This window comes from Vidua chalybeata, chromosome 10 (assembly GCF_026979565.1).
Source record: "Vidua chalybeata isolate OUT-0048 chromosome 10, bVidCha1 merged haplotype, whole genome shotgun sequence".
Taxonomy (NCBI): Eukaryota; Metazoa; Chordata; class Aves; order Passeriformes; family Viduidae; genus Vidua; species Vidua chalybeata.
The window spans coordinates 8,791,748-8,811,235 of record NC_071539.1 but is presented as its reverse complement, the minus strand read 5'-3'; the positions used below and the strand labels follow the sequence as shown (position 1 = coordinate 8,811,235).

At 61.1% G+C, this 19,488-nt stretch overlaps 1 protein-coding gene and 2 non-coding genes across 12 annotated transcripts; all 3 read left to right on the top strand.

The window, feature by feature from the left end:
- The first annotated feature begins 889 nt into the window (after positions 1 to 889).
- On the top strand, positions 890 to 19,209 carry EIF4G1 (eukaryotic translation initiation factor 4 gamma 1). Of its 10 annotated transcripts, XM_053951373.1 has the most exons (35): positions 890 to 962; positions 2,043 to 2,103; positions 3,384 to 3,492; positions 3,590 to 3,676; positions 3,977 to 4,009; positions 4,609 to 4,629; positions 5,160 to 5,333; positions 5,682 to 5,781; positions 7,470 to 7,582; positions 8,632 to 8,724; positions 8,805 to 8,871; positions 9,233 to 10,114; positions 11,067 to 11,155; positions 11,359 to 11,545; positions 11,894 to 12,027; positions 12,280 to 12,417; positions 12,609 to 12,782; positions 12,862 to 13,059; positions 13,321 to 13,467; positions 13,562 to 13,798; positions 13,879 to 13,983; positions 14,385 to 14,538; positions 14,646 to 14,743; positions 14,842 to 14,944; positions 15,064 to 15,166; positions 15,768 to 16,024; positions 16,117 to 16,232; positions 16,408 to 16,580; positions 16,714 to 16,839; positions 16,923 to 17,004; positions 17,224 to 17,322; positions 17,437 to 17,571; positions 17,660 to 17,741; positions 17,819 to 17,959; positions 18,075 to 19,209. In XM_053951373.1, the coding sequence occupies exons 3-35, from the start codon at positions 3,418 to 3,420 to the stop codon at positions 18,254 to 18,256; spliced, it is 4,905 nt and encodes a 1,634-aa protein (XP_053807348.1). In that variant the 5' UTR covers positions 890 to 962; positions 2,043 to 2,103; positions 3,384 to 3,417; the 3' UTR covers positions 18,257 to 19,209. The 10 variants fall into 10 exon arrangements, with proteins under 10 accessions (XP_053807348.1, XP_053807357.1, XP_053807350.1 ...); XM_053951382.1 differs by lacking the exon at positions 3,977 to 4,009 and having other exon boundaries at positions 12,298 to 12,417; XM_053951375.1 differs by lacking the exon at positions 890 to 962 and having other exon boundaries at positions 12,298 to 12,417.
- LOC128793273 (small nucleolar RNA SNORD66) lies at positions 11,201 to 11,277 on the top strand. Its single transcript, XR_008432729.1, has one exon. It is a non-coding gene; the product is annotated as a small nucleolar RNA SNORD66 (small nucleolar RNA).
- Positions 12,460 to 12,534, top strand: LOC128793274 (small nucleolar RNA SNORD66). Its single transcript, XR_008432730.1, has one exon. It is a non-coding gene; the product is annotated as a small nucleolar RNA SNORD66 (small nucleolar RNA).
- Positions 19,210 to 19,488: the final 279 nt, after the last annotated feature.

Here is a 19,488-nt window from a genome sequence, read left to right as displayed (position 1 = left end):
GACATTGGGATTAAAAGCAGTCAGGGAGGTGGGGATAGAAGGCACATGGGAAGTATTTTTAGCGAAGAGGAAAGCCCTGTCTTGTTTCCAAAACTGACGGTGTCTGGATCCTGCTGTGCCCCAGCTGGGTGGACAGGGGAGGCTGTGTCTGCGTGGGAGTGGGGTGCTGAGTACCAAAGGGAGTGGGATGGATGCAGGGTTGGGGTAAGGCGCTACATCCTGCGGGGCACAGGGTGGGGACCGTGTCCCCTGTGGGTGTGAGGTGCTGGGTGTGTTCTGGGCAGGTGCAGCTCCTGGCCGGGAGAGGGGTGGGTGCTGGATGGGTGCAAGTCTCGCGTCAGAGCAGACCCTGGGTGGATGCTGGTCCCGGGAAGGTGCTGGTGCAGGACGGTGCGGCCACGGATGTGCCCAAGGTTGTATGGAGCACGGGTGGGCGCGCGCCAGGGCAATGTCAAGTTCTGGGTGAGGCCGGGTCCCGGTGGTGCCACGCACTGAGTGGGTGCGGGTGCCGCTGGTGCCGGTCCCTGGGTGGCTGTGGGACCCGGGTGGTGTCAGGCCCCGGGTGAGTGTGCGTCCCGAACGGTGCCGGCGCCAGGTGCGCCCACTCACCTCGTGACCCTGCACGGGGCGCGCAGCGGCGGGACGGGACGGCGGCCGCGGCTGCCGGGATGGGGCGTAGCCGTGCGGACCGCGGCCTCCTCTGGGACGCGTGGGCCTCGCCCCGCCCCGCCACGTGACCCCAGCGGCGGGGCGGGGCGCGGCGGCGGCGCAGCGCGCGCGGCGGGGGCGGGGCCCGGCGCGGCTCCGGGCGTGGCGGCCCCGCCCCCGTCGCCCCTCCCCCGCGGCGGCGGCGGGCGCGCGGCCCCGCGGCCCCGCCCCCTGCGCGCGGCGCGGCTCCGGAAATGGTCGTGCTGCGCTGCGCTGCGGCTGCGTCGGGCCGCGCGCGCTGAAGGAGACTGAAGGTAACGGGCGGGGGCGGGGCGGGCGCGCGCCCCGCGGGGGGGGGGGGGCGGGGGGGGGGCGCCGGTACCGGGGCCGCGCGTGCCGCCCTATTCCTCCCCCTTCCTCGGGCTTCGCTTCGCCGGGCCTTGTCGCGCCGCCGCCGCCGCCGCTACCACGTGGGTGCCGCCCCGCCGCCGCCACCCCCCTTCCCACGCCCCGTCCCGTGCTTCGCTCCGCTGCTGCGCCGGGCCCCCCGCTCGTCCCGATGGTCACCCAAGTCCCGGTGATCCCGCGGCGGCGGCGTCGGTCCGCGCCCACGTGCCGGCCGGTGCGCCCCGCCGCCACCGCCGCACACGTGCTCCCGGCGCCGCGCCCGCCTAGGCCCGGCGCCGCCGCCGCATGTGTTGCGAGTACTGCCGCCCCCGCCCCGCCGCGACCGTGCTCTCGTGCCGCCGCCGGTGCCCGCGGGGCCGCGGTTGCGGCCGGCAGTGACACGTGTCCTTGGCAGAGGCCGCCGCCGCCGCGGGGGGGAGCGGGGCCGCCGGATGCCGCACCGGGCACCGCACCGCGCCCTCCCGCCGCCGTGATGGTGGTGCCGCCGCCCCGGGACGGAGCCGGCCGCAGCCGCCGGTTTGGCCGCCGCCTCGGCCTGGGGGCGAGGCCGCGCTTGGGCCTGGCGGGGCCGGCCGCTTTCGGGCCACCGCCGCGGCCTGTCCCAGCTCCGCCGTCGGTGATCCTCGTCTTTTCTCCCACTCCCTCGTACGTTCCCGTCTCCCCGAACTGCTGCTCCCGTCCCCCGGCCCCTCACTCGGACCGAGCTAGGCCTTCCCGGATCCCCCCCCCGGGCAGGACCCCCCGCCCCGTCAGCGGGCCCAGCACAGGCCGCGGCCCGGCCGCTCCCGGCGCAAGAGAGGCGGCGGCGACTCCGATTACAAACAGCCACGGCGGTGCCCCGTTGTCCCCCCGGGACGGAACCCGCATTCCCTGGCCCAGCTGGGCTACCCGGGCCAGTGCGAAGCCGGGGCCAGTCCGGGCTCCCCCCGCGGGGCCCGGCCTGATCTCTCTTTCTCTCTCTCTCCCCGCTCCCTCCTCTCTCCCAGTCAGTCGGATGAACGGTCTCTGCAGGCCCGCTCAGCCGGCCCAGGTTTTTCCCGCGGGGGGGTGAGTATCCTGCTCGCTCCCGGTTGTGTCTGGCGGAGGAGACCAGGTCTGGCTGTCCCCGGGTGTCCCTGTCCCCTGTGAGACAATCCTCCCCCTCTGTTTAGGGGTGATTGGTCTCAAGGCCTAGCTAAGCTGGCTCAGGTACGGGCTGTCCGTGCCAGGTGCTTGGGTCCCCGGTGAGAAGGGGTCTGGGGGGAGCACTGGGGGGTGCAACCCAGCCCCTGCCACCTCCTGAAACCCTGGCAGGGCCCATCTCCTCTGGGGTTGTGGCTCAGGGGATCCCTGTGATGGGGTGGCATCCCCATACCAAGGCGCAGCCCTGGGGGGATTGGGGTGCCCCATTTCCCAGTGTTGGTGGGACGTGTCTGGCAGTGCCCGCAGCTGGGCCGGGGGCCGGCAGTGCTGACGCGTCCAGGCGTCAGATTACAAGAGGCACTAGGGCTGCTCCCTTGGGTGTCTGGCCGCACCGGGCTTGCTGGGTGCCATGGGGTGCAGGGGAGCCCTGACAGTGTGCGGGGTACTGCCTCTCCTTCCTGCCCCGGCGGCCTTTGCACTGGGGCGGGGAGAGCGGCACTGGCTGCCAAGTCCTTCCTGGGACAGCCGGGAGGGTGTCCGGGCTGCCTGGGTGCTGGCAGTGGCAGGGGGCTGCAGACTCCCCTGGGCAGGGCAGTGGGCAGGAGTGTCGGTGGTGTGGGGGGACATGGGAGCTGCTCCCTGCCTTCCCTGGTAGGCGTTTGTGGTGTACGCTGGGGACCCGGCGCCACCGGCAGGAACAGGTTTGGCCGGCCGGGGGAAGCGCTTAGTAGGTCAGCCGGGGTGGAGCTGGGCACGGCTGACGCCGGGGTGCCGCCGGCCCACCCAGCCCCCCGGAGTTAGTGGTGGCCTAGGTGCTGGTGGCAAATCATGGGCACTGGTGCCCGCTTTTGTGTAGGGCCCAGACAGGCTTTGTGGGGTCACCTTGGGTGGGTCGGTCCTGCTGGTGGGCATGGCTGGGTTTGGGGCATGATGGGGGGTGTGCTCTGAAGGGTGTGAGGACCTGCCCAGGCTGGGTGATTTGGAAGTACCTACCCCATCTTCGCCGTGGCCCAGTGGGGCAGGAGGAGGTGGCTGGGGGTCCGTGCCTTGGTGGGATGCTGTCTGTGGGGCATGGCTGATGCCTGGCTTTACGCTGGTAGGCTGTGGGGCTGGAGATGTGCAGATTTTAGGGCTGACGTGGGCAGGAGACAGATGCCTGGGGTGCTGCCATCGCCAGCTTATGCCCTCTGTCCCCGTTCCTGTAGATAGCGAGGGGATCCTTATGCACAACCCCATGAAATGAACAAAGCTCCACAGCCCACAGGAGGAGCCCCGACTGCCCCGCACCCTGCCCCTTCTCCCGGACTGCCGCAGGTAACTGTCCCCTGCAGGGCTGGGGGACCCAGCTTTGCCTCCCCAGTTGGTGCCAAGGGCAGTGGTACCATCTCACTGCCTCCCTGCCTTCTTCCAGCCGACATTCCCACCTGGTCAGACGGCACCTGTGGTTTTTAACCCGGCACCGACCTCACAAATGAATACGCCTTCTCAGCCGCGCCAGGTAAGGATTTTGTCCAGAGCTGCAGAGGGTGATAAGGGGTATCCAACAGCTTTCTGCTTCCTGGCTGAGTAGCCCACACTGCCACGGAACCCAGGGGTGTTAGGAGCAATGTGGTGCCTCTCGGGCGTGGTGTGTGCCTGTGAAAGGGGGAATGAGCCCATGATCTGGACCACGACTGCCACCTGAGGACCTCCTGGCCCTGGGGTGGGAGGGCAGGTGCCTCCAGTGAGGATGCCCACAGAGTGACTGCTCTTCTCTCCTTCCTCCCCTGCCCCAAACCTCCCTTTCCTCCTCTCTCAGTTTCCAGCAGGGCCTCGGGCTATTCACCAGCAGGTACTAACCCGCTTCCCCTGCCCTGCATGCTGAACACCCTTCCCCGACACTGCACAGAAACACCCACCTTGGGCATGAAGGGTCTGGGGAGCATATGGGGACCCTGGACTCTGGGGATAGGCTGGTCTGGGGAAAGTGCGGGATGCCTGCTTGACTTTGGGTAGGTTTCTCTGCAGTGTCTCCCCAGTTCCCTCCTTGCATGAAGCCTGCAGCATGTGGCTGTGCCTGTGCTAACTCCAGCCCAGGCTGTTGCTTCTGCCTGTGCTCTTCCTCATCTTCCTTTTCCTCCCTGCTTTGCTTGATCTCCCAAGGCCCTGCAGTCGCGTGCAAGGCTCTGGACCTCCATCAGCCCTCTTGTGTAGAGGAGCTGCTGGGGACAGATCTGGTGACATCCTTGGCTGTGCTGTCTGGGAGCTCATCAGACCCATCCCTGCCCCTTGGGAGGTCCCTACAGGGGACCTCAGTGTATTTGGGATGTGGGCACAGGGCAAAGGACTCCCTGACCTCTTGTCTGTTCCTCTGCTATTCCTGTCCCAGTGCCAGTAACTCCTGTCTCTCTCTTTCCCCCTTTCCCTCTGTATGCGTGCGCTTGCTAACAGGGAGGATTCAGGTCTCTTCAGGTAACACTTTCTCCTTGCCCCGGGGGTGCATGCGCTGACCCTTCCTTGCCCACTCATCGCTGGGCTGGAGCTGCTGCTCCCGGGGATGTTCTTGCCCGACAAACAAGCTGGGTCGGGATGAACGGCGTTGGCCGGGGTTGGAATACGGAGCTCCACATGTTGTCCGGCTCCGGCATGGTGGGACTACAGGTCCCAGCATCCACCGCGAGCGCCGGGAGCCGGTGCAGAGCACGCCGGGACCCGCCGCCGCCGAGCTGCGTGCGGCCGTGGCCGGCCCCGGGCGCTTGAGCTGCCGGCCCCGGGAGGGCTGGGCCGGGGCCGCGCCGGGCATGAGCTGGGTCGGGTGGACCCAGGCGGCCCCGCAGGTGCGTGGGGACAGGATGGTGCCGGGGTGGGGGGTGGCCTTGTGAGCTGCCGAGGCGGTGCTGCATCCCGGCAGTGTGGGGGGGCTGGTGTCTTCCCCCGTGTGCGGTGGTGGCAGAAGAAGGTGCTGGAGCTCCTGCTGACGCTGTGCCCCATCTCTCCCCAAGCATTTCTACCAGAACAGGGCACAGCCTCCCGCCAGTGCGTCCCGCGTGCAGAGTAACACGACGGCTCGGCCCGGCCCTCCTGCCCATGTGTATCCAGCTGCTTCCCAGGTGATGATGATACCCTCCCAGATATCCTACACACCTTCCCAAGGAGCCTATTACATTCCCGGACAGGTGAGGGCTATGCTTTGGACTCTGTGGGAGGGAGCTGGGATGGGCACCGGTGGGAAGTGTTGCCTGGGCTTGGAGCCTGGGTCTCTTTTGGGAGGGTGGAAGGGGTCCTGAGATTCTGAGCACCCACTGATTTGAGCAGGGTGCTGCTGGCTCTGTAGAGAGGCGGCAGTACTGATCCCCTCCCCAACAGTTCACTAGGGCACCTAGTGTCTACTCTGCCTGTGTCCTGCTCACTGCCCTGGTGTACAACTAGTTCACAGTCAGGTTTGGGGTTACATTAGTGTTTTCGGGGTATGTCCGTGCTCTGCAGGGGACATTACTGACTTTTCCTCTTCTCTCCTTTTGCAGGGTCGCTCCACGTACGTTGTCCCGACCCAACAGTACCCGGTCCAACCTGGCGCCCCTAGTTTTTACCCTGGAGCCAGCCCCACAGAGTTCGGGACTTACGGTACAGACAGAGGGGTTGCTCTGCTCCCCGGTGCTCTTTCAGTCCCAGCACTTCCCCGTTTTTTTGCTCCCCTGGCCTCTATGTGTCCTGCCGAGCTGAACACAGCTCACCAGGGCTGACTCTGTGACTCCATTGCAGGCTGTTTTGGGCAACAGTTGCTTGTTGCCCAGCAGCACATCATGTCCCGCTGGTCCATTCGTACCAGTCCAGTCACCCCTGTCCTTTTCCAAATTGGGGCTGTTTAATATTTAACTCTGCTGGCGGAGGGCTGGGGCAGACTTTATCCCCTACTTCCCCTCACTTGCTGTCAAGGTGGTGAGCAGTTCAGTGCTTGCTGACCCCCCTCAGCTCCTGCTCCCAGGAGCTGAGCTGGGGTGCTCCGTGCCTGCCCCCTCCTGGTGCTTGGGGAGTGTGATGTGAGCAGCCCCTCCTCCTTCCCCCTGCTCGCATGTGGCCACCCGGGCTGTGACTATATTTAGGCTTGGTTGGCCCCGGGAGGCCCAGCAGACACAGAAATGTGAGCCGAGGCCTCCGGCCTGGCCCCAGCACAGCAGCAAAGCATAACCGGGGCAGAGATGGGCTTCTCCTGAGCCAGGTACGTGCCCGGCCTCCCTCCCTCTTGTCTCAGGGCCCAGCCAGCTCCTCAGAGGAGGGAGGTGACCCCTGGCTGTGTCTTTCTCCTGTGCTTGGGCCTTTGTGCACAGCCCTGGGATATGCTCTGGGTATCTCTTAGAGGTTCCAGGATGGGTGTACCCCCAGCCTCTGTTTTGGTGCTGCTGTGGCTCTTCCTGGGGAAGCTGGCAGCACTTGCCTCTTGCCCACAGGACTGGTAGGGTGACCCTTGACAAATGAATCAGATTGGGTCTCCTGTGTGGTCCTTAGGGCTAGGCAGCTCGGGATCTCATTCCTTCCCCCCATGCCCAGCCCATCCTAACGTGTGAGGCCCATTCAGCGTCCCTGCGAGTCTCTTGAGCAAAGGGAGGGTCCCTGACTCAGGGATGAGGCAGTCACCAAAGCACCTTGGTTGACTTTCAGGGTCAGTGCAGCAGGGAAGGTGCTGGAGCCAGAGGGGTCCAGGACCCAGCTGTGCCTGTCCCAACTCACCCATATCCCTGTGGCACTGCTCCGGAGTGATGCTCGCAGATGCCCTGGGAGGAGTGGAGCACCTCTTGAGGGCTGTGCCAGCCTTGGATGGGGTCCAGCTCTGCCTCTGTCCCTCAGCACAGCTCCTTCCTCTGGGCTGGACTCTCCAGGGACTCGGGCTGCATGGGGAGCCTGAGCCCCTCAGCCTGTCTGGTGCCGCCCTCGGGCTGGTGCTGGTCCTGGGGAGATAAGGGTGCAGGCAGGACGGCGGCCGCCTGCAGAGCCAGGACGCCTGTACCTGACATGGCCGAGTGTCCAGGCAGGGCTCTTGGTGGCGTGGAGCTGGTGGGCACGGTGGATGCCTGCGGGGCCTGGCTGGGCGTGGGGGTGGCGCGGGGACGCTCTCTGCTTCACAGGGAAGGAATTCAGTCAGGCCTGTCAGGCGGGTTGGGACAATCCAGGCCGGATGCGATGGGGGTTCGCTGCAGAGCAGCAAGGGCTCTTCAGGCTCTTGACAGACCCCTGTGTTTGGGAGATCAGGGAGTCTTTGGGACAGGCTTGGAGGATCTGGCTTGGCTGGTCTGACGCTCTCTCCTCTCCTTCAGCGGGTGCGTATTACCCGGCGCAGGGGGTGCAGCAGTTCCCAGCGGGGGTCCCCACTGCCCAGGTCATTGTAAGCCAGCAACCACCGATCCCCCCGAAACGAGAACGCAAGACGGTAAGGAGCCATCTGCCTCCCGGCACGGGGGAACTCATGTGCAAGAGGGTGTGCTCATGTGCAGGAGGGGGGATGGTGTCAGCCCCAGGTGCTGGTGGTGTGTGGGATGGGATGTGGTGCAGCATGCCAGGGAAAAGGGTTGGCACACGGTTGTGTCCCCATAGGCTGGAGGGCTTAGCAAGGGAACTGGGGTGCGTGGTGGGTGCTGGCGACCTTGGTCGTCCCGGCAGGCAGCGTTGTGCTGAGTCACAGCTCCCGGGAGGGCGGGGGTGCCGCGGCTGCCAACTGCTGTCTGCTCCCGGAGATGCCGGTGCTCAGAGGCCTCGCATGGGGCCTATTTATAGCAGGGAGCCGGGTGGCTGCCGGCATGGCCCTGTGCTGGGAGGCAGGGGTTGCCACTGGGAGGTGGGATGCTGGCATTTTCTCATCAGAGATGGGTTGAGCTCTGCACTTGGTGTTCTGGGAGCAGGTCGTGTTCAGAAGGTAGAGAGGACAAGACTCGTGGCTGCACTTTGCCATGCACTGACCCATGTGTGCCCCTCCAGTCACCCCGCAGCAGGGTGCCCTGTAGCTCGTGCCACGCCCATGGCAGACATGGGGCAAGTGAGGCTGTGGGCATATAGGGTGTTCCTGGGGTGGCACAGAACCCACTCTGGTTTTATGTGTGCTGAGGCTAGTCCCCTGTATTGTCCCCAAAATGAGGGGGGGTCCTTGCAGCCCCTGTGCCAGCACAGTGATGTATTGGGGTCCCCTGATTTCTGATGGCACTGGCCTGGGGACCTGCTGGTTCCAGCTGCCTATTGCGATGACTTGCAAGGCACTGGAACAGACCAGTGTCTGTGGGACACTATGCCCTCTGGTGAGAGGATCTGGCACCCACTGTTCCCCAAAATGTGTGGCCAGGACAGGCAGTGCAGTGAATGAACCTCCCTTTTCCCTTTGGAGCACAGTGTCCGGTGGGGTGTTGGGCTCATGGAAGGGGAGTGGCCCTTGTGTTGTGTCCTGCACTCTGCCAACAACTTCCCCACTCTGCTCTGATTCTTGGACAGATCCGAATACGAGACCCCAACCAAGGTGGCAAAGACATTACAGAAGAAATTATGTCTGGAGCAAGGACCTCATCCACCCCTACCCCTCCACAGGTAAGTGGATCCTCTGACTTCGTAGCTGTGGCAGAGGGAAGTGCACATGGCTCTGTTCAACTCCCTCTTTGCCCCCTCAGGCTGGAAGCGGTTTGGAGCCCCAGGCCAATGGAGAGACCCCTCATGTAGCAGTTATTGTCCGGCCTGGTAAGTGCCTGTGCCAGGGCTGGGTGTGCCAGCTGGCATGGCTGCAGCAAGGTTCCCTGGTGTTGGCACTACTGGATGTGAAATGCCAGCCCTGCTGTTCCTTGGTTCTCCTGACACTTGTGGGGTCGGAGGCCATCCCTGCATACCTGGGGACCTTTTGGATCCAGGAGAGTTTACAGGGGCTGTATACTCATCTCAGCTGTCCTCTGGGCACTAGAGGACCTCTGTTTTCCCCATCCCCCATTTGTGATGTGGCTTGGTACATCTGTCCCTATGTCTCCTGAAGATAGTGGGATCTGGGGAGGAATGTGGGATGAGCGGGGAATCTCAGAGTCATCCGTTAACACCATCCACCTTGCAGATGACCGCCCGAAGCCTGCGCTGGTGGTGAGCAAGCCTGTCTCCCTGGAGCCCAGCAAGTCGGCATCCCCGTCTCCTCCCCCTCCCCTGATCCCCGAGGTGGAGCCCGTGGTGCTCTCGCCCGTGACGCTGGTGCCAATGGAGCCTCCTGTGGACACGGACACGAAAGCGGAGCAGGGCGAGGCGCCACCTGACCCGCAAAAGACGTTAAGCGCCATCACTACAGTGCCAGGGGCTGCGGAGCTGCCCCTTGTGCCCGCGCCCAACATGGACACAGTGGCTGCGGAGGAGGAGGAGGAAGAGGAGGAGGAGGTTGCTATTCCCCTCCCAGAGCCCACCCTGCAGGAGCCTGTGCCCCCCGAGGTGCCGCCGGTGCCCGTTGTTCCCTCAATGCCAGCCGTGCCCCTGGTGCCGGCTGCGCCGTCGCCACCACCTGTTGTACCACAGGCCTCTGAAATGCCTGCCAAACCCGCCTCCCCCAGCCCCCCACCACCCCGGGAAGAGCCCTGCCCCGAGCCCACTGGTGAGGCCAATGGGGTTTTGGAGGAGACGCCTGAGACGGTCCCTGAGGCGCCCGCGTGCCAGCCAGTGCCGGTCTCTGAGCCGGTGCCTGTGCCCACCCTGGACTCCCCCACTGCCCAGCCTGAAGAGCTGCCCCTACCCAATGGTGTGGAGGGCACCAGCAAAGTGGAGCCGAGTGAGGAACAGCCTGAGTCAGATGTCAGCCCTATCTCAGAGCCTGAGGAGCCAGCCCAACCTGGCACCCCTGCCTCCCCCGCTGCAGAGGAGGAGGACGAAGAGAGTGAAGGCCCTGGTGAGACCCAGGAGCGAAGCTTGAGCCCAGCCCCTGCCCCTTCGCAGATCTCGGAGGCGACCGCACAAGGTTGGGAATGCTGGGCTGCAGGGTGCCCCAGGGTGGGTGTTGGGGGGAGCATGAGGTACAGGGAGGTGTGGAGAGGGAGATGTGGTTAGGAGTATAGGATGTGTATGGGATGCTGAGAGGGACAAGGTGTCTATGGATGGTGGGATCAGGGGTATATCTGGGGAGGATATCTGGGGAGTACATCTATGTAGTGATGGATGGGATGGGTATAGAGGGCTGTCTGTGGGGGATGTCATGGGGAATGGAAGTGCGTTTTATATGATGTCTTACGCAGGGGTGTAGGGTGGTGTATCGGGGTTGTATCTCAGGATTGTCCCCAGTCATTGAGGACACTGGGAGGTGGAGGATTGGCAGGGAAGATGTCGGGCATGCTGTGTAGAGGTATGCAAGTACAGAGGGGTGATTGAGGAAAGTGAGGTGCCTTGGGGATGTGTTGGGGTTTCTCTTTTTTTCTTTAAGCACCCTGCACAGAAGTGTTGGGGTTACGTAGGAGTGATGGGGAAGATGGGTTCACAGGATGTGTTTATATAGAGTGCCTTGGGCAGGGATACAGGGGTGCTCTAGGAGGGCAACCTGGGGGCAGATACATTTCTGGGGAGCACATGTATGGGCTGGTGTATAGGGGTGCCAGGGAGGGGACTGTGTATCGGAACATAGATTTGTATGGCGGTGTCCCTGTAAGGGCTGCCTGTAGAGCAGTGTCTGCAGGGATCCTCTGAGAGGATGGAGAGCATGCACTAGGGCAGTGGTGTGCCTGGGTGGCTTTGATGAAGGTAAATCGGGGTGTGTTTGGGGATGGGGGCTGTTATGGGGTGGCAGGACCACATCCCTATGGCTCCGTCTTGAAGCTCACCTGCTGTTACTGGGGCCTTGCTGGTGACTCCATAGCTAGTGTCAGGGTACTGGGGACTGGGAGGGTTCCTGTCTTTGACCTTCCTGCCTCTCCTCCCAGTCGCCATGTCGGTGCCAAAGAAGAAACGAAGGATAAAGGAGCTGAACAAGAAGGAGGCACTAGGTGATTTGCTGGATGCCTTTAAAGAGGTGAGTGTCCCAGGGGTGTCCGGGGATCACCCTGTGTCCCATCTCCTCCTGTGATGAACTCTGCTTTGTGCCATCGTGTCTGGGCCACTGATGCTCTGTGATGGTAATGAGGATCTGAGGTGGGGTGGACACCGAGGAGTGGGGTGAAGGGGACAGGAACAGGCTCGTGTGGGTGATTGCTGTCCCTGTCCCCCCCACTGCAGTCTCAGACCGGTGATAGTGCCTCGGAGGCGGAGAACAAGCCCCCCACATCTGTCCCTGCCAGTGAAGCAGAGGACGTGGCTCCTGCCCGTCCACAGGAAGAGTCGGAAGAGACGTGGGAGGAGAAGGAAGACAAGTTGGCCCCGGAGAAGGGCAAGACTGCTGGCCAGAAGTATGGCTACAAGGAAGGTGAGCTGTGCCTGGGCACAGTCCTCTGCTGGCAGCCACCACCTCTGGATCCAGCAGTGGGTGGCATGGTCCCACTGTCCTAAATTTCACATTCTCCTCCCATCTTGTCCCCAAGCTTGGCATGGGGTGTGGAACAGAGTTCCCAGCACAAGGGTCTTGGCAGGGAGCTGGTGGCATCAGGCTTTCTAAGCATGCGTGGTTATGCTCATGGTGTACCAGGCTGGGGCAGTTCTGTGGTTGTCTACATCTCACCTCACTTGTCCTTGTGTAGACCCAGACCCATCACAGCTCAGAGTGAAGAATATGGGACAGGCCACATTAGAGTCTCCCTCTTGCCCCCCACTGCAGAGCAATGGAAGCCACTGAACCCTGAGGAGAAGAAGCGATATGACCGGGAGTTCCTGCTGGGATTCCAGTTCATCTTTGCCAGCATGCAGAAACCTGAGGGACTGCCCCAGATCACAGATGTGGTGCTGGACAAGGTCGGTGCGGCCCTGGAAATTGGGGAATTGTGGGTGGTGGTTTGGTGGGGATCTGGCTCCTCTTTGTGCCTTGTGAAGGCGGGGCAGGGACTTACTTTTGTGCTCAGGGTCCTGTTGCTGCATCTGCAGTGACCCTTGAGCCTGGGTTGGTGGGTGCGGGGGCACCTCTGGGGCCTTTTTTCCAGTTCCTTGTCCCGGCGCTGAGGCTGGGGGATGGATCCGTCCCGCTCCTCTGCCCCCGGGCATCCTCAGCCGTGTGTACCTTCGCAGGCCAACAAGACCCCACTGCGGGCAATCGACCCCATCCGCCTCAGTGGCATGAACTGCAGCCCTGACTTCACCCCCTCCTTTGCCAACCTTGGCCGGCCTGTCATGGGCAACCGGGGCCTGGTGAGTATCTCCTCACTTCATTCCTGCCATCCTGCTCTGCCTCTCTGTGATGATCAAGCTTTCGAGCCGCTGTGTCTGGGCCACTGATGTCCATGATGGAGTTGAGGATCTGAGTAGGTGGACTGGGGACTTCTGGGAGCCAGCTCACATGGTCCCAGAGCAGAGAGCTGAGTTTCTTCTCCATGTGTCAGCCCTCAGGGTTGGGTCCCCGCCGCTCCCAGCAGAACCCGAGGAAGGAGCCCCGCAAAATCATTGCTACTGTGTCCCTCAATGAGGATGTCAAGCTGAACAAGGCCGAGAAGGCCTGGAAACCCAGCAGCAAACGTGCTTCCGAGGAGGAGGATCCTGAGAATATCAAGACACAGGTGGGAGCTGGGGTGGGCAGGCAGTCGGAGGGCCTGGGGGAAGGGTGCCCAGCTCTTGCTGACCCTGCTGCCCTTGCAGGAACTGCTCCGCCGTGTCCGCAGCATCCTCAACAAGCTGACGCCCCAGATGTTCCAGCAACTGATGAAGCAGGTGATGGAGTTGTCCATCGACACGGAGGAGCGGCTCAAGGGTGTCATCGACCTCGTCTTCGAGAAGGCCATCTCGGAGCCAAACTTCTCTGTTGCCTATGCTAATATGTGCCGTTGCCTTATGGGGGTGAGCAGAAGCTGGGTGGTCTCCTGCCTGGTGGGCAAGGTTTTTTTGCCCATCTCAGCTGAGCTTAGTAGTGTGCAGGTCCTTCCATGTGGAGTGGAGAAACTGGGGTGTGTGGATGGAGGACCCCGTTCAGAGTCTCAGCAGGGCATCACAGTGTTGTAGGGTGGCTTTTCCCTGATTTGAGTAGTGCCACCTTAGTTGCCCAGCTTTTGGGGGAGACACAACTCATGCTCTTTCTCTGGGTTGTACCTCTCCCTGCAGCTTAAAGTGCCCACAACAGACAAGCCCACAGTGACTGTGAACTTCCGCAAGCTGCTGCTCAACCGCTGCCAGAAGGAGTTTGAGAAGGACAAGGACGATGATGAGATCTTTGAGAAGCGGCAAAAGGAGATGGATGATGCCAGTGCTGTGAGTTGTGGTGGGAGTCTGCTGCTGAGGGCTGGCGTGGGTGTCCATGGGCTGGCTCTGGACACTGAACTGCCCTGCTGGGCTTTTTGTGCAGCCCGAGGAGAAGGCACGTATGAAGGATGAGCTGGAGGAGGCGCGGGACAAGGCCCGACGACGATCCCTGGGCAACATCAAGTTCATTGGAGAACTCTTCAAACTGAAGATGTTGACGGAGGCCATTATGCATGACTGTGTGGTGAAGCTGCTCAAAAACCACGATGAGGAGTCTCTTGAGTGCCTTTGCCGCCTGCTTACGACTATTGGCAAGGACTTGGACTTCGAGAAAGCCAAGGTACTCCTTGCCCTGCCCTACCTTGCTTGCTCTTTCCTTGCCTTTAGGAGGAATGTGACCATGGCTCTGTCCCTCTATAGCCTAGGATGGACCAGTACTTCAATCAGATGGAGAAGATCATCAAAGAGAAAAAGACATCATCCCGAATCCGTTTCATGCTGCAGGATGTGATTGACCTAAGACGGGTATGGTTCATGGAATGCAATTGTCTGGGGACTGTCCTCTGTCTGCTGCTTGGTCCTTTGGAGCTGCTGGCCTATGTCCTCTGAGTGCCCGCAATCCATGTGTCCCCTCTAGGGGTGAGGTGGGTATGTGAGCTGTGGCCAGCCCCAGAGACACCATGCTAGCCCCTGCTCTTGGTTATCATGGTAATGGTAGTGGGCACACAGTAATTGGCGGCTGTTTAATGCAGGGGGGCTCTGGAACCTGAGCCTTTTTGTGCCAAAAGCTGCCACAACACATGAAGAGTGGTGATGGCCGAGGCAGGAGACTAACCTGAGACTTTGAGAGTGGGAAGGGGGAATCCCTTTCCCTCCATCTTTCAGCCATCTCAGTTCCTTCTTCCCTCCTTCCCTGCCCTCTACAGAATAGCTGGGTACCGCGGCGAGGAGACCAGGGCCCCAAAACCATCGATCAGATCCACAAGGAAGCAGAGATGGAGGAGCATCGGGAACACATCAAAGTGCAGCAGCTCATGTCAAAGGACAAGAGGAGAGGACCCCCTGGGCCATCCTCTGGTGGTAAGTGTCTGGGCTTGGGGACACTTGAGTTTGCTAGGAGTTGGTTGCTCCTGCTGGACTCTGCTCAAGGCTGGTCTGCACCTTATGACTGTCCCTCTTGTGCTCAGGGCGCAGTAGCCTGGTTGCAGATGATGGCTGGAGCACAGTGCCCATCAGCAAGGGCAACCGGCCCATTGACACCAGCCGGTTAACGAAGATCACCAAGGTGAGGCTGGGGGTGCGGTGTGGCAGCTGAGCTGGCTGCCTGGCCTAGGTCCTGCCTTGGTCGGGGGATCAGGCCTGACTGTCTCTCTGCACTTGCAGCCTGGATCCATTGACTCCAATAACCAGCTCTTTGCACCGGGTGGGCGGCTGAGCTGGGGCAAAGGCAGCAGCGGAGGGTCTGGCGCGAAGCCCGCAGATTCAGGTAGGCAGTGTGGGACTGGCTGGGTGCTGTGGGACAGAGTGGGAGGGGTGATCCTTCCCCTGGCAGTTCCTCTACCAGGGAGTTGCCAAACTCTGAGACTTCCCTCTTTTCATGCCCAGCATCTGATTCAGGGCGACCAGCCACGAGCACCTTGAACCGCTTCTCAGCGCTCCAGCAGTCAATGCCTGCCGAGAGCCCAGAGTCCCGCCGTGTGGTGCAGAGGTGAGGGGCCAGCCCTGCCTTGGTGGATGGGTGTGTGGGGTTGAGGGAGAGCCCCTGATTCAGTCTTGTGGTTGATCAGTGTATAGGCAAGTTACGGTATCTGGACTTGCCCTGTGGCAAGATGGGGCCTTGATGGAGCTCAGAGTCAGTGGTGAATCCTTGTGGCAAGGAAGGTTGACCTCACCCTGGGTGTCCTCCCTACTGTTTGGTGCTTGGGTGACCACCCCTGGGCGCTCGGTCTGGCCTGGGGGTCCTTGGATAGACATTAAAGGGCGGGAGCGTGAGGTCTCCAAAGAGAGCTGGAGTTTGGATTTTTTTGGGAGAAGAGGAAAACAAAAGGGGGCTTTTGCCACAGTCTGTGTCAGAAGGAAGGTATGGGTAGGACAAAGGCAGGCGGTGCTCAGCCAAGGAGCAGAGAAAAAGGAAAAGGGTATGAGTTGGAACGGGGGAGAAATAGGGAAAAAGTTTTTCCCCAAGAATGGTCAAGTGCTAAAAGAGGTGGGGATTGGAGTGAGACAGCCTTACCTTACAGAGCTCTACAGTCTGGGGTCAGGGAGGGTGGTGATGGGTTCTTCACGCTGTGTGTCTTTCTCTCACCCAGGAGCAGCTCCAGCCGTGACAGGTCAGAGAAGGCTGGGGACAGAGGGGACCGGGAGTCACGTTCGGAGAAGGGCAGCGACCGTCTAGAGCGTCTTGACCGGGGGGAGAGAGTAGACAGGAACAGGTCTGCCCTCACCAAGAGGAGCTTCAGCAAAGAGACAGAGGACAGGAGCCGAGAACGGGAGAAGCAGGGCGGCCCCGAGGCCGTGCGCAAGGCTGCGAGCATGACGGAGGAACGGGACCGGAGCCGAGAGACCAGTGAGCTGGGGAGGGGCAATATCCCAGGGTCTGGCTGCACCTGCAGCTCTGCTTGTCCCAGGTGATGCCTGATCCCTGCTCTTCTCTTGCAGTTAAACAAGAGCCAACACCTCTTCCAACATCCACCAAGCCCGCGCTGTCGGAAGAGGAACTGGAGAAGAAATCCAAGGCGATCATAGAGGAATACCTGCACATCAATGACATGAAGGTGAGAGAAGGAGGTGGCCAAGCACCCTAACACACCATATATGTTCCTCTGACATGCCATATGCTTCCCTCCCTGTGTGGTAGCACTGTTGGGCAGGGTCCTGGTGGTGCCTGGATTTGGAAATGGGGAGCCAGAGCTGGCTGTAGGGCAGTACTGACCTCCCGTTTCCCTGCAGGAGGCCCTGCAGTGTGTGCAGGAGCTGGGCAGCTCCTCCTCACTCTACATCTTTGTGCAAAATGGCATCGAGTCCACGCTGGAGAGGAGCACCATCTCCCGCGAGCACATGGGAGCCCTGCTCTGCCAGCTGGTGAAGGCAGGCACGCTTTCCAAGGAGCAGTATTACAAAGGGTGAGGGGCTGGGGCAGCCTGGCTTTGAATTTGGTCCTGCCTTGAGTAGAACTCAACACTGAGACATCCTGAGGTCCCTCCTAGCCAAGGGTATGGGGACTGCTGGATCCCAACAGCTCCCTCTGCTCTTCAGGCTGCGGGAGATCTTGGAGATCGCAGAGGACATGGAGATTGACATCCCACACATTTGGCTGTACCTGGCTGAGCTCATCACCCCCATCCTGCAAGAGGAAGGCATCCCCATGGAGGAGCTGTTCAGGTGAGGGCTGTGCTCCTCAGCAGGGCTGGCATGGGAGTCCTCCTTGGGGCAGGTAGCTCACCCAGATCTCTTGTGCCCCACAGGGAGATTACAAAGCCCTTGGTGCCCATCGGGAAGGCCACCACACTGCTGGTCGAGGTGCTGGGCTTGTTGTGCAAGGGCATGGTAAGTGCATGGGGCTTATGGCTGCTGGCTGCTGTCTGAAGGACTGGCATCCTGCTTGGGGGCCAGGTGGGCATGTGGGGATTGAAGCCCCTGCCACAAGAGAGGATGGTGAAGGGCATCCCTCTCAGTGTCTGGGTCATGGGGCTGGCATGACCAAACCACAGTAGCTTCCTCCCTGGAGATGGAGGGCATGCCGTGCTGATGCTGACTGTCCCACAGGGCCAGAAGACGGCAGGAAAGCTGTGGCGGGATGGAGGCCTGAGCTGGAAGGAATTCCTGCCTGAGGACCAGGATGTCAACAAATTTGTCACAGAGCAGGTGGGGGCTTGGTGGCAGCAAGGGGCAGAGATGGGCCGTGGGCAGACCTTGGGCAATGTGAGAGTGGCACTCCCCTGTGCTGCCTTCAACAGCTCTCTCTGCCTGCTTCCCCAGAAATTGGAGTACACGATGGGGGACAGCTCAGACATGCCAAGCCACAAGGAGCTGACCTCAGAGGAGCTGTGCAAGCAAATGGACAAACTGCTGAAGGAGAACCCGAACAACCAAAGAATATATGACTGGATTGAGGTGAGGGTGGGGGCACAATGCCTGAGTGTCTGGAGGCTCCCTCTTGGCTCCCTCTCCAGCTCACAATCCTTTACACTCCCCCCTCTAGGCCAACCTGAGCGAGCAGCAGGTCTCGTCCAACACGTTTGTCAGGGCCCTGATGACGTCTGTGTGCCACTTGGCCATTGTCTGTGAGTACCAGGGTGAGGTGGGAGTGCTGGGCGTTTCCCTGCCTACAGCTGCCCCTCTCACGCCGTGTCCCCTGCAGTTGAGAACCCGTACCGCGTGGATGCCACGGTCATCCACAACCAAGCCAAGCTGCTCCAGAAGTACCTGCGGGATGAGCAGAAGGAGCTCCAGGCACTCTATGCCCTGCAAGCCTTGGTGGTGAAGTTGGATCAGCCTCCCAGTGAGTATCGTGGGTGCGGGTGGTTGGAGGAGAGGGTGGCAAATGTGTCCCCACCCCAGCAGCGTGGCTGGTGGCTGGAAAATAGCAGAGGTTCCCCTTTGTCCCCCCACCCCAGACCTGCTGCGGATGTTCTTTGATGCCCTCTACGATGAGGACGTCATCAAGGAGGAGGCTTTCTACAAGTGGGAGTCCAGCAAGGACCCGGCTGAGCAGCAGGGTAAAGGGGTGGCTCTCAAATCGGTGACAGCCTTTTTCACCTGGCTCCGGGAAGCTGAGGATGAGTCGGACAACAACTGAGCCACCTGTGAGGAGGAGGAGGAGGAGGAGGAAGGGGGGAGAGAGAGTGGGCACCCTGGGGAGTGACTCCATCCCTTCCCACCCCTGGCCCCCCATGGACTTGCTGATGCCAGGGCTGAGGCACCTGCTGTGCCCCTTGCAGCCCCCCTCTCTTTTTTTCAGTTCTCCTCTCTCTTCTTCCTCTGTCCTGGTTCTGTTTGTAAGGCCTGTACGAGTTTGTCATGATAATAAACAGATGCTGACTGAGGCGGTGGCTGCCATGGGTCCCCTTGGGGACCCTCCTCGCCCCCCTCCCAGTGCAGACACACCGGGTCTCTGGGAGTGGGGCAGAGCACCCTGGATTCATGTCATGGAGAGGGGGGGATAGGATGGGGACCTATCTCCCCTCCTCTCCCTCCTCCTCTTTCTCCTCCCTGCTTCTTGATGAAATATAGAGAGATTATATATATATAAACTTATTAAATTTGGTTTGGGGACAGGAGCGTGATTTCTCCCCCTCCCCTGTCCTCTCTCTATTCCTCCATCACTGCCTGGACCCCCTCCCCTCTATGGTTTTTAAATTTTAAATATAAATCATTCCCCCTCCAGCTCCTGCTCTGACACCTGGGGAGGGTGCCGGGGAGGAGGGGGGGTGGCCCCTTCTCTCTGGGCCAGGCTGAGTCCCCTCCACGTCCCCAAAAGCCCCCATCCTCCTCCCAAACGTTTAAGGCCACAATTGGGCAAGCGACAGGGCGGCCCTCTCATCCGCGTCCCCTGTATTTATAGAGCGCCGGATGTGACGAGCCGCATGTGTAATTATTAAAACAAGGATTCAATTACTGGTCACGTGAATTTGTAAATAATTTTTTTTTTTGCCTTTTTTTTTTTTTTTTTTTCTTTATGGAGTATTTAATTGAAGATTTAAAGGCATCTTTTCACCTTAAAACTGGAAATAAAAGAACATTGCTAAATAATGCCCCGTGTGCCGCTGTTGCCGCCCCCCCCATGTCCCTTGTGCCTGGGCTGGTGTGGGGGTGCCAGCCTTGAACATGGGCAAGGACCAACCTCCCCTGTCACTGCAAGGCAGGTAGGTACCCCCTACTCCAGGGCTGGAAGGGTGGCAAGGGGGTTGGATGTGCCTGGAGCCAGGCCCCCTGGACTCCCCTTGCTGGCACTGCCTGGCATAGTGTCTCTGGAGGCAGAAGAGACAGCCCTCCTGATATCCCCAAATGTCCCTTTTCCCACAGGCATGA